The 13,206-nt window shown below is 42.3% G+C and overlaps 1 protein-coding gene across 6 annotated transcripts in view; it reads left to right on the plus strand.

The window, feature by feature from the left end:
• The window catches only part of HECTD4 (HECT domain E3 ubiquitin protein ligase 4), a 195,351-nt gene that overhangs the window by 103,030 nt on the left and 79,115 nt on the right, over positions 1–13,206 (plus strand). For 3 of the 6 annotated variants that reach the window (XM_058691661.1, XM_058691662.1, XM_058691666.1), the window contains 9 exons: positions 1,438–1,508; positions 2,366–2,471; positions 3,052–3,172; positions 3,849–3,977; positions 5,892–6,016; positions 7,498–7,651; positions 8,168–8,268; positions 10,145–10,343; positions 12,423–12,569. In XM_058691661.1, coding sequence (XP_058547644.1) covers positions 1,438–1,508; positions 2,366–2,471; positions 3,052–3,172; positions 3,849–3,977; positions 5,892–6,016; positions 7,498–7,651; positions 8,168–8,268; positions 10,145–10,343; positions 12,423–12,569 — 1,153 coding nt within the window. The remainder of the gene's footprint in view (positions 1–1,437; positions 1,509–2,365; positions 2,472–3,051; positions 3,173–3,848; positions 3,978–5,891; positions 6,017–7,497; positions 7,652–8,167; positions 8,269–10,144; positions 10,344–12,422; positions 12,570–13,206) is intronic. The other 3 variants (XM_058691664.1, XM_058691663.1, XM_058691665.1) reach the window with 3 other exon arrangements.

The raw sequence follows: 13,206 nt of genomic DNA on the forward strand, positions 1-13,206 counted from the left end.
AGACCTGGGTTCTAGTCCTTGCTCTGCCACTTACTAGCTCGGTTTGAGGTTTCTTTTTCCTTAGCTATAAAATGGGCATAAAAATAACACCTACTATGAGAGTTTGTGAGAGCTTCATAAAATGCAAAGTACCTTTTAAATTCTGCTTAAAACCTAAAACCTTGTTAGAGAAGAGGGCAGAATATATGGGCCATTTTCTGTTTGTTATTTAATGTTGTTTAATATTTAATATTGTTTTCCAAGTGCAATGAACTGTTATCCAGGAATATAGTTTTAATGTGACCAAGTATAATTTAGTGACCAAGGGACAACTGAATGCTTGGTCTGCAAGAACTGTGTGATAGGGGTGAACAGAGAGGGAGGGGATTTTTTTCCTTCCATAGTTGATTATGCTTTGGGTATCTTTTGTAAGTAATTTAAGTTTTTTTTTTTTTTTAAATGTATGTTTATTTTTGAGAGAGAGCGTACGCACGCGTGCTTGAGAGGGGAAGGGGCAGAGAGAGAGAGGGAGACACAGAATCCAAAGTGGGCTCCAGGCTCTGAGCTGTCAGCACAGAGCCTGACGCGGGGCCTGAACTCACAAACCACGAGATCATGACCTGAGCTGAAGTCAGACGCCCCTGTTTTCTAATTTATTTTTTCAACGTTTTTTTTTTTTTTTTTTTTTTTTTTTTTTTTTGGGACAGAGAGAGACAGAGCATGAACGGGGGAGGGGCAGAGAGAGAGGGAGACACAGAATCGGAAACAGGCTCCAGGCTCCGAGCCATCAGCCCAGAGCCTGACGCGGGGCTCGAACTCACGGACCGCGAGATCGTGACCTGGCTGAAGTCGGACGCTTAACCGACTGCGCCACCCAGGCGCCCCTGTTTTCTAATTTAAATCTAGTGTCATGAGGAAACTCCTGGAGGTGATGGCTGTGTTCTGACTATGGTGATGGCTTCATGGGTATACCCATATGTCAAAACTTGTCGTATTGAACGCTTGAAAAATGTTCACTTTATTGTGTGGAAACCTCACAGAAAAAAATAAAATTCTGGCACCACTTGTGATGCCCCTCTTGCCCTTTTGGAAAACCTGAGATTTAGAAATCCCACTTACCAAATGTGCTTTTGGGCACAGTCTGCTAATATCTACCTGGCCCGGCTACACTGACTTTTTTACAGCTCAGTTCTCTCTTACCAGTTCCATATCCAGCCTCAGACAAATTCTCATTCTGGAAACTCGCAGGAGAGGGAGCCTGTTGGTTGCTGATCAGGGAGGTGAATGGACTGGATCATGACGTTGAATTTAGGTTCAGCCACTTTGTTAGTCATGAAACTTCCCTCAGAGTTTCATGTAATCACTGGCATCTTTAATATAAGTGCAAATTAAAATATTTAGAGTTTGGATTTTCTAGAATATTTGTTGAAAAGCTTTTTGACTTTTCTGTCATTTCAGCTCTGGCTTAAATATCTTGTACCCAGGTGAAACCGAAATCAATAACTTACTTAAGCTGGTCTTAACGGAAGGTGAGAATTATCCCCGACTTCTTGAACAGCCATCCCTTTTTTTGTCCTCCAGGAACCAACTGGATTATTATGATAATAGACCTTTCTTGTTTGTTAGTATTTGTTAGTATTTTTTTTTCAAAGTTCACTTTTGAAAGAGAGACAGAATGTGAACGGGGGTGGGGGGCAGAGGGAGGGAGACCTAGAATCTGAAGCAGGCTCCAGGCTCTGAGCTGTCAGCACAGAGCCTGATGCGGGACTGGAACCCACAAATTGTGAGATCATGACCTGAGCCAAAGTTGGATGCTTAATCGACTGAGCCACCCAGGCACCCCTTGTTAATTTTTTTTTTTTTTTAACGTATCTGCACGTACACCAGTGCTTCAACTAGATTGAGAGGAGAAACCCTGTTCTGTGTATCTTCAAGCCTTTATCAACCTTTTTCTATCCATGCCGCTTAGCAGAAGGTGCCTGATAGTAGAGGTTTAACGTGCATTACAGATAATGACTTCTTAGGGGTTGCCAAGTCCGTTTGTTTCCTCCATACATTAAAACCCAACTTTTAAAGTTAGATCAAACAACTACAGCAAAGCTCACCCTGTCAGAGACACTCTGTGTTTATAAGCAGGGTGAGTTTAAGGAATTAGAAATCCCGCTGTGTGACATATGAAGAGGCAAACTACAGCTAGATCAGGATGTGCTGGTTGAAAGAAGTCTGCTTGGTTGTGAGGTTGTTTTTGCTGCTGCTCTTTGTGAGAGTACGTGTGCCTGGCGCCCCTACATCGTCGACAGTGTGCTCATTTGAAAACTTGTTTTAATAGCCTCAGTTTCCTAAGTGTAATCACCAGGGTCGTTCACGGAGCTCTGTTCTGTGTCAGGAGAGAGAAACAGCGGCCTCTCCCAGCTGCGGGATGTGATCTTAACCAATTTAGCTGAACAGCTTCAAAACAACCGATTTGGCAGCGAGGAGGATGAGCATTACAGGTGACCCCAGTCACGCTGTTGACTGATAGCCTTCTCTTTGTGTTTTTCTCAGTAACTAATTTACATTAAATGCGTTTGAGCAACTTAAGTCTCCTATAATATCTAATATGATAATTAACATGTTAAGTTGAAATCACGGATCCATCAAAAGATCATATATCCCACACTTGCCCTAAAAGGCGATGATAGCATTTTTCAGTTTTCTCGGCAAAGTACTCAGTGGAAAGAATGGATGGAACTTATTTAAACATCTTGGTGAAGGGTGCCACCCAACTCAGTGGGCTACGGGAGAGGGCCAGGGTGAGGGTGTGGGTGAGAGCTGGGAAGGGGAGGAAGGTGTTGGTTTTCTTTGCCGTTTACAAAAGTACTCCGACTACGTCCTTGGTTACCATTTTGTTTCTTAAGTTGGATTTAGATAGTACACCTAGTTGTTAGCATTGTTGCTGAGGAAGATGATATACTTACAGAGCCAGTGAATTTTGTATCTCCTGTTTGTCATCTCATTCCAATTGTGTAAAATTTATCCTTTTATTATTAAACCATACGTATCTTATTGTTACATTTTTCCTGCATTTTAAAGACTAAATGATGAACTTTTACACTACATTCTGAAGATTGTTGTACGGGAATCCTGCATCTTAATCACCAAGTGCCAAACTGTCTCTAAAGAGGATTTTCAAAAACTCCTTTCGACTGTGCCTGTAAGTAAAAATGTGTTTAATGAAGCCAAATGGTATCAAGTGTCCCTGTTTTCATGTTACTGTATCGAGGTGTGTGTCTGTGTGTGTGTGTACACGCTGATGTAACGCACTCTCCAAGGCAGTCTTAATTGACGGAGTCAGTGGGTGACTGTGTTTGTCCTGGAAATACAGAACCAAACAAACCCACTTGGATCGCTTTCTCTAAGATTTTATTCCCCCTGCTTTTAAATGTCTTGATGCAGTGAATCGTTTGACTGAATTTGGATGTTTTCGTTTTGTTTACATAGTGAGGATTGTCCTTCCTGTTAACTGTTAATGTAGTATCGTTTTCTAAAACGTCACGGTTCCCCCAGAGACTAGAAAGAACCTAGAGATTCTTTCAAGGTTCTGGTGGACTCTTTTCTAGTGGAAATTCATGAGAGGGGGAGAGGGTGGGAGAAATTCAAGTAAGTATCTGAGTGACTAGTGCGAATTAGGCAGCAGAAGGCAGAAAGGTGAATGTGTCAAATGACACATCAAAAGTCATGTGGAAATAAGTCACCTGAGAAACTAACCTGGTCTGTTTTCTGTACTTTCTCTTCTGCTTCCCTTGTCCAACCCTTATAAACATGAGGATGACATGAACCCTTTTTGCTGTAAGGTGTAGATCATTTAAATGCCCTTATTTGTATTAAAGGCTGCATCCTCCTGCCTGCGCTATCTGATGGCAGTTCAGAACCACCTTCTCAGTAACACTATTTTGATTAAACCCGATGAGAACGAGGACAGTGACAGCTCCTTGCAGGGAGAGACATTGAAGGTACAGGTAAACACCAAGCTTTCTTCTAACGATGCTTTCTACCCAGTGTGTAAAGGGCAGCTCGACTGGCTAACTCTGTGTATTACGATGTCGCATTTCACCCTGTGGCTCTATTGTTGTGAGAGGTAATATTAGGTCACTCATCTCATAGGTTTTTATGTCCTTGCACAGTGGTTACCATATTTGTGACACTCTCATAACGTGTCTCCGTGTGCTCGTGTCACTCTTCATGTGCCTTGGTTATTTCCTCCTTTTTTAAAGGACTATAAAGTATTGCGCTTACAAGTGATCTCGTACACATCTGAAATCTATGCATATAGAGATAAAATAATCCAACATTTGAAATAATTTTGACTTTGTGGCTGGTTTATTACATTCTCTCCATTCAAATAACTTAAAAAGGTGGTAATTTTCTCACAACCTTTATATTGAATAATTTCTAAACCTACGGTTCATTTCATTCTCTGTAATTATTTTTAAGTTAGCTTCTATGTAAACTCAATAATTTGTTCCCACATGGCAATTTATAGCAATCCAAAGATTTTTTTTATAGCAGTGGTGGTTATAATTTTGACAGATGCTGGAGGCTGTTGCTTGCATTGTTGTGTAGAATTTCTTCTTTGTGAGAAAACTAGAGAAATCGATAAGAACTTGGTTCTTCTCTAACGTGTTGACTGAAACACACTGAGAAATTTACCGAGGAAGCGATAGAGATAAAAGCCATTATGCTTCGCCCTTTTCTTACTGCTTTATGCGCTCATACTCTAAAACCCGTACACTTGTGAATTCTTGAGTTGATCTCACTGTATAATCAGTTTTTAAATAGGCAAAAATGCAGGAATTAATCATTTAAATGGCTGATACTGTTGATTAACTTCTCTTGCCTTAGTTTCTCAGTGAAAAAGGACACTAAGTCTCCCTTGCGAGGTTCTGTGAGGCTCAGAGGAGGAGGCATGCAAACCGCACGCACTGTGCGGCCACAGGGGGCGCCGTTAGCACATGGCAGCTGATGGGATCCGTGTGACTTAAACCCTGGTTTAGCCTGTCAGTTCAGAATTCCTTTTCTCTTCATGATAAAAACATCTTAATAATTGCAAAGAAGGCCCCAGAAAAGTCCCAACAATGGAAGCAAGTGTTTTCTATTTGAAAGGCTAAATTCTGTAAATTCTTTAATTAATCCACGGAGAGAAATACTCTTGGTAAAGGCAGAAGAGGCAGAGTTATCCAGTATCTCTGGGAAAAATGAAAAACCCAGATTTCACCTAGAAGGTTAGGTTGGTTGTATTTTTTCTTAACAGAAAATAATTGTAAGCTAAACACTTGTGTGATTTTAACGAGTGCTTTTTAACACACGATTTAGTGTTTGTATGCCCACGAACTCTCTAATAGTTAATTTTAATGTTCGATAGCCTGTAACTGCCTGCTACTTCAATTGAATTTTTAACTTGCCTGTTTTCAAGTGTGATGGTTTACAACATTAAGTAAAAAGGTCACTTGTACTGTTTCAGAATGTTGTGTTTTTGTCTCATTTTATTCACCGCCTCTACACGCGCCTTTTACTGTTCTGTTTTTCTCTTTAGCTACCCTCATACCACCCAAGGCAATCTTCCACCTGGACAGTTTCTGGGCTGGCCACCGGGAGCTCTCTTGTGCTGGAGGGGATGGGAGAAATGCCTTTTCTCCCAGGGACTCGGTGTGCTCCCCGTGAAATACTGCGTATTTCTGTCAGCACTCCAGACCTTAGCCTCCCAAATCAAATTGCCACTTGCCATCCTAGCGGAACTTCCTGCTTTGGGCTGATTCTGGCCACCTCATTATTTTGTTTGGAAATGCATCATTAAATACATCATTTCGTGTTGTCGTTGTGAGTGTATGTTCATCCCAAAGCCTAAAAATAATATTGTGATATTTTCTACCTAGGAGCTAAAGGTCAGTATTTTGGCTCTTGCCACCCAAATCCTGACTGGATGTGATGAAGTGTTGGAAATGCTACAGCAGGTCACAACTGCCCTCATAAATAGTGACCTAGCTGACCGTGAGCAGAGGTGAGGAAATGGGTCGTGAGCTGTGGCCTGCTGCCCTTCAGGAAGCAGAATTGCTTATGAAAGCAAAATCTCTTAGAACAGAACATCAAATGTTCATTTAATATAGAGGGATTTTTGTGAGACTAGGTTGAAATGGCAACTGTTTTCAATGCCAAGTGCAATCGAACTCTTTAATGGTGCTTTTAGGTGAGACTGGGCCGCCAGCCAGAGTCTGAGGGGGCGGCGAGGCTCTGGTGCACAGCCTCCCCGCCGACATTCGGGTCTGCCACCATCATCGCCCCCAAACTGGCCTTTCCTTCCATCATCTAGCTCAGCGGCACATGCACTTGGTGTCCTCGTGATAAGTACTTTAGACAGCCAGGTGACTCAGTGACACAGAAGATTAACTGCCATGCGAAAGATGACGCTGACATGATGTCTTAAAATTTTACTGTGATTTTACTTCTTCAAGTATAGGAGTGACCTCTGTAGAGGGTAATCTTCTCTCTCCCAGTAATAAAGCTCTTTCTTAGCCCTCCCCATGAAAATTTCTGCTAATGGTTTGCCGTTACATCCGTGTGTGATAATGATTTTAATGTTAGAGATGCTGATCCAAAACAACCCCGCAGTGTAATTTTTCCTCTGGTAACCCTGTCTGTCCCCATGTCCCTTGTTTCCTGCCCATTCCCAGAGAGTTGGTGGCCACATTGGAACTGGGGGCAGTATAACCCAGATAGGCATTGCACGAGGGCTTGTTAAGTCGTATGGGGCCCATCGCTGGGGCTTGTGGTACAGATTTGGCCTCCTCACCCCCCACCTGCCCCCCGTCTGCCAGGGAGGAGAGAGAGTCTGAGAGCCTGGGAGATGGGAGGTCTGTTTCTTGTTCCAACCCCAGTACCCCAAGTAGTCTCAGAGAATTTCTATAACCCACGTCTTTCTTTGGGTGAGTCAAATACCTTAATTCTTCTGGCAGAGGATTGGGATATTAAGAATGTGATTTTAGGTAATCATTTTACAATATATACATCTATCAAATAATTGTTATACACCTTAAATTTATACACTGTTCTGTCTCAATAAAATGGGGCGATGTGACTTTAAAGACAAAAGAAAAATCTGTGTTGTAGCTAGTTACTTTCTCTCTGTCGGAGACTGCATACAGCACAGCGATCTAAAGTTCCAGTGCCAAGGGAACTCTGCCTGTGGTAACTACCTAGAGTAGCCATCTGCATGTTAGAACCCACTGATAAAGTGCTTCTGAGGTGCTGTGATACGCACCGTGTCAACTCAGGTTGACAGTGAAATCTCTTACTTGGTTTCTGTTCTCTCCCTCTCCCTCAGTGGTAGAAGGTGGGAGATTTGTGGACCGAACTGCCGTAGCTAGAAGTGCTTAAGCAGTTCAAGGAAATGCAGTTTAAGAGAATTTGTCAGATAAAGAGGACGGTTGCTTCTTCATGTGATTAGGAATTGCTTAAGCCATTGTTTTCTTGAACTTTTTATAGGTTAAAAGGCTTGGAACAAGTTACTAAGGCTACTATGCTTGGTCACCTTCTTCCAGTGTTACTGACTTCCCTGATGCATCCAAATTTACAGACTCTGACCATGGCCGATGCCCTGATGCCTCAGCTGGTCCAGTTGGTACTCTATACCAGTCAGGTACGGTCCCTGGTGTGCTAAAGTGAGCTGCTCTTCGGCCCGCCCACCTCTCACGTTGCGGCTGTGTGCATTTATTGAAGGCAGAGTAAACATGGCCATGTCTTTCAGAAGCCAAGGGAAATAATAGTGGAATGAAGGAAAACATAGTAAAAAAGAAACCGAAATATTAAGGGGAAACGTTTTATTTGACTAAATTACTTACTGCGATCTTGTAGCAAGTATTGATCGCTGGTCAGCTGTGAAAATGCTAATCTGCAATGCTACGGAGATCCTACCATTGTATTCAGCCTCCTGAGGCCTTGCGGGCTATCGGTGACTGATAGAAAGGATATGTGCCATGACAGCATTAAATAAAATGATGTTAAGTGGTCTAAGTCGCAAAGCATTTCTTCATGAAGGAGGACAGACTAGGATTGTAAAAAGATGACTTAAGTGAGAATTCTAAATTTGGCTGTAGTACCATCCAGATAACTGACAGTAAGCACTTTAAGACATGATGATGGTTTTGTGTTTCAGACGGCTTTGCTGCTTAAAACCCAGTGTCCAGTTTTTGCCGAGGTGGGCTGTTCCCCATGTGGTGCATCAGACCAGAAGGGCAGGCTGTTCCCCGATCAGAGGTGAAAGATGCTGCTTCCTTGCTGGAACCCCTGCCTTGTTTTCTTCTGGTGAAAGCCTCGTTCTCCTTTTATGACACTGAATTCTAGCAAGGATTCTGTAACTGGAAAAGAGACTTTAGGGTCACGTTTTCCAGATAATTCTAGAATTGCTTTATAGATTTATAGGATCAGGTGAGAATAAATTCCCCACAGATCAAGAGATTAAAGATTGACAGGCTCTCCTATACCAACGACGGCGATGTAAAATACTATGACTTTGGCAAATAGGTTGACAGTTTCTTAAAAAGTTAAGTGTACACCTACCACATGACCTAGCTATTCCACCTCTAGGTATTTACACAAGAAAAAGGAAAGCATAGCTTCTTACAAAGACTTGTATATGAAGGTTCATAACAGCCTTACTTGGAGGAGCCCAACACAAGAAACAGCCCTAATGTCTATCAACGGGGGAAGGGATAAATGAGTTGCAGAGTATTAGAATATTCCTACGACGGAATCCTACCCAGCAATAAAAGTGAATGAATGGTTGATACATGCGACAATAGGAACGATTTCAGAATCCTTATGCTGTGCAAAAGAAGCCAGATCCCCTCAAAAAGAACATGCTATATGATTCCCTAGATAGGAAACTATAGAAGATGTAAACTCATTTCTAGTGATAGAAAGCAAAAAATGATTGCCTGGATTACCAAGCGAAGGAAGGAAACTTCACTAGTATATACCTATGTTCAAACTTACCCAGTTGTACACTTTAAATATGGGCAGTCGATTACGTGTCAGTTACACCTATCAGAGCAGTCTTCAACAATGCCAATCAGAAAGGGGCGACTTTGCAGGTTTCTCTAGAAGAGCGTGGTATCCAATGCAGCTTTGCGTAGTGACGCAACTTTGCCCCCGTGCTGTCCGGGATCATCAGCCATAGCCACACGCTGTTCATGATGACTTGTGGTGTCGCTCATGTGATCAAGAAGCTGAATCTTAAATTGTTTTCAGTTCAGATTCTGTCTACCTGGCCACACTTGACTCCGTGGCCACCACATTGCTAGTGCAGAGCTGAAAGAAGAGTGTTAATTTCACAAGAGCCAAGTATAGGTCTTAGGAGTTTGTATACCACAGCCTTGGGCTGCAAAGCCCTCGAGGGTTTAATTACAGTAGACAAGAGGACTTTGAAGGCATTCTTCTTTAGCAAAAATTAAAGAAGTCAGGTAGACTCATGGAGTTTTCAACAATTGACATTCAGATATCAACAAAAGGAACCTTGATAGGATACTAATCCTGTGGGATTTGGAAAGTGACCAATCTTAAGGGTCCTTTATAGCATTTTTTTTTTTTTTTTTTTTTTTTTTTAAAGTAACTTGAGAGTTGGTGAGGTTCTCTCCTGGGCTCTCCTCCTTGAAAAGAGAGGGGGAAATGCAAGTATCTTCTCTAGCGACGACAACAACAAAAGAGCCTTAAACATAGGAGCTTTTACAGTGCTTCTGATCACCAGTGATACCTAGCATTTAAAAGCTATGAGGGGGGCGCCTGGGTGGCGCAGTCGGTTAAGCGTCGACTTCAGCCAGGTCACGATCTCGCGGTCCGTGAGTTCGAGCCCCGCGTCAGGCTCTGGGCTGATGGCTCGGAGCCTGGAGCCTGTTTCCGGTTCTGTGTCTCCCTCTCTCTCTGCCCCTCCCCCGTTCATGGTATGTCTCTCTCTGTCCCAAAAATAAATAAAAAACGTTGAAAAAAAAAAATTTAAAAGCTATGAGGTTGTCAGACTGCATGATGTGGAAAAGGAGAGCGACATTCCTTAACCTTTTGTATTTTACCATGTGTACCTCTTCTTTTTCCTCTCCCTGCTGCTAAGCTAAGTCACTTTCTCTGTGTCTGGTTTTAGGATGCTGGAAGAGAAGGAAGAGCCAGGCTTTCTCACTGGTTTAAAGATTCCTGCTCCATGGGCTGCTGGAAAGACCGTGGAAACCGTCCACCCTGTCAGAGACAACTACAAATTTAAAGAAACTGTCCACATCCCAGGAGCTCGCTGCTTGTACCTTAGATTTGATAGTAGATGTTCTTCACAGTATGACTATGACAAAGTAAGCAAGACTGGCTTAGTATTGGTTCCACCGCCAATAGGCTGGTTTCTTAGATGCTTCTTATTTTTCTTTGCTCCTGGTCACCATTCCCGACTTATTTCTGTCTGCAGATGTCTCTTTGGAAAACTTTAAGATACGCCTTGAAGGGTAGTGGTTGGGGAAATAACCAGCATGTCTGTGTTCGAAGAACAGTGTTTTCACAACATGTTGAAAGTGCACTTTCGTAAGATTTTCAGAGTTTAGATCTGAGAGTCAAAGGAAGTTTTCTTTTGCCTATTGCTTACCTACTGCCTTCCTCCGGTGCTCGGAATTCCTGTGGACAGGTGATTTGCATTCGTCTAGAAAGATCGTACTGCCCGATTCTGGGGCTTCTCACGTATTCTTTGGGAGAAGATGGCCTTTTAGAAGAGTTTCAGATGTGCTAGGATCTGTTTTCTTTTTATTATTTGTTCTTTGTTGTCAGTACCTCAGGGCCCACATAGATTTTGAGGAAGAGTAGTTTCTGACGTGTAGTGGCTTGATAATTTTAAGTGGAAGGAAACATTTGAGGGGTTGAAGTGTTTTCTTCTGTTTATGTGGTTGTGTTGCAAACCATCATGTTGAACTTCTGAGGAAAGAGGAATGTGACTGTGACGTGTAACCTCATAAAAGAACAACCGAAGGGTTATCTACTAGCTTTGTACATACGCAGGACTATTTTTATGTAGTTGTATGTAGATTGTTAGCTCCTCTGTAGAGTGTTAGGGTGAAAGGTCTTAAATCCTTCCAGGGGAGATTTTTAGGTTAAATAATAAAGGACTTCTTAACTGTATGTACTCTGAGGTGGTGAAACCCATCACTGAGCAAATGATAGGGTCCCCTTCCCCCTTATCTTTTAGGATAGTGAAAACTGTCAGGTGTCGGGAGGGGCTTAAGATACGTCTCCAAAACTCAGGTTAGCTGGAAGCAGGAGAATTTAGAAAATGGTCTTTCATGGGCCTTTCAAAAAAGAAACGTCTTGCCATCAGCCTGCCCCACTTCATGGCTCCTGACATCAGCTACCCCCATTTCCTAGATTCAGGTGATAGGACTGTTGAAAATAGAAATGGAGAGGTTGCCATATCAGTCGGTGTCATTTTGTTTCTCCTTTAAAACCAGTGATTCGCATCCTCTGACCTACGCTAACCAACACCTGCGGTAGACGTTTAGCGTTAAATGTGGAGGCACAGGGAGGCTTCCTACACAGATAAAAGGAACATTTACTTTTCCAGTGGTCCCTGGTTGGTATCAGCAAAAGGTCCAAAAGGGTAAGAAAGCACAACATGATAAGTGTCAGGGGCTAAAAATGTAGCCTCTAGATCCAAACTGAGCTCTCCTGTGCAGTCAGAGGTGGTCAGAGTGCACATGAGAAGACAGGAGTTGGAGTTTACGGAAACCAGAGCTTCATTCTTCCCAGGGAAGTATTTGAATGCCAAGGGACCTCTAAATATCTCTCCTGCATATTAGAAAGTTGGTTAATTGCACATAAATGAATAACCTTTATTGCAGAAAAGTACTGATCCATGAAAACTGACCCAAGAAGCAGCAGCACCTTTTCTGGCCTAAATTTATGTCATTTTCTTTTTACCCCATTAAGCAACATTCAAAGGATGTATGGCTTATTTTCAATTTGTTGCGTTTTTAAAAATCCTCATGCATCGAGTTTTTGGGTTTTGTGTTGTTTTTTTGTTTTTTGCCTTTATTTCGTTGTGTTAGATATAACCGTCTTTCCATCTGTATTTGCTCACTTTATTAATTTGGGGGAGGACTTCAGGGGGCAAACTGTACCGGTTATTAATGAGTTATACGTCATTACTTAGCATTAAAATAACTACTTAAAAATATGTGTAATAGCTGAGTAGACCTATGTTAATGTGAGGTCCCCAGGCAGTTAAATTGTGGCAATACCTGTTGCATCCAAACTAGTATCAGTTATACCTTAAAAAATCAGGGAATATTCTACTGTAATGACATCAGTGCCTGGTTATGAATGTATTTTTAAACAAACACTTTTTTGCAGCCTTTTTATTTGTAGATGTTGTTTTTGTTTTTCTTTTACAGTCTAACAGTATATTTTCTGTTTTGAAGTTGGTGATATATGCGGGGCCTAACACAAACAGTAGGAAGGTTGCTGAGTATGGAGGCAACACACTGGGATATGGCAGCCGTAGTGTCTTAGGAACTGGCTGGCCCAAAGACTTGGTGAAGGTATGGTATCCAGTCAGATTCACTTCCTCGAAAAGAAAACTGAACTCCCGTTCCTTCCAGGCCCGAGTATTAACTCTAATTCCAGAAAAGAAAAAAAAAAAAAAAAGGTCTGTGGGTGCTTTTGTTGAGCTGGAGCCATCTTGCCGGGTCTGTAAACTCACTGCCTCATTCAGAATGACCGTCCTTGTAGGGCATTGTCAGACCCCTGTTGGCTCCAGAACTGGCATCCGTTCCCCAGGTTACTCCAGGGACTGAGGTGCCCACGCCATTTCCTTCCCTGTCCATTAGATGAAGGCCTGCTAGTTCTTTCAGCTTGCTTGTCTGCACTCTCCCGTGATGGGCACCCTAGGTTAAAAATGTGGAATCCGTGTTTTCGAATGAATTTGGGCCTTTGGAGCAACAGTAATGATCCTTCTCAGATGGATGAGATTCCAGTCATGCTTTGTAATTTGGGCCCTGGAACTACAAAAGATCTACCTAGGCTATGAATATGAACTGAAATGCCCACTAAAACCTGAAAACCTCTCCAAAGTCTGTTCTGGAAGCTTGTGTCTCGTGTGCGTTACCTACCCTCTTTAATTCAGCGGTAGATAGCAAGTTATGTCCAGGGGTGTAGTTTGGATGCATCCAAATCTGC

This window comes from Neofelis nebulosa, chromosome 11 (assembly GCF_028018385.1).
Source record: "Neofelis nebulosa isolate mNeoNeb1 chromosome 11, mNeoNeb1.pri, whole genome shotgun sequence".
Taxonomy (NCBI): Eukaryota; Metazoa; Chordata; class Mammalia; order Carnivora; family Felidae; genus Neofelis; species Neofelis nebulosa.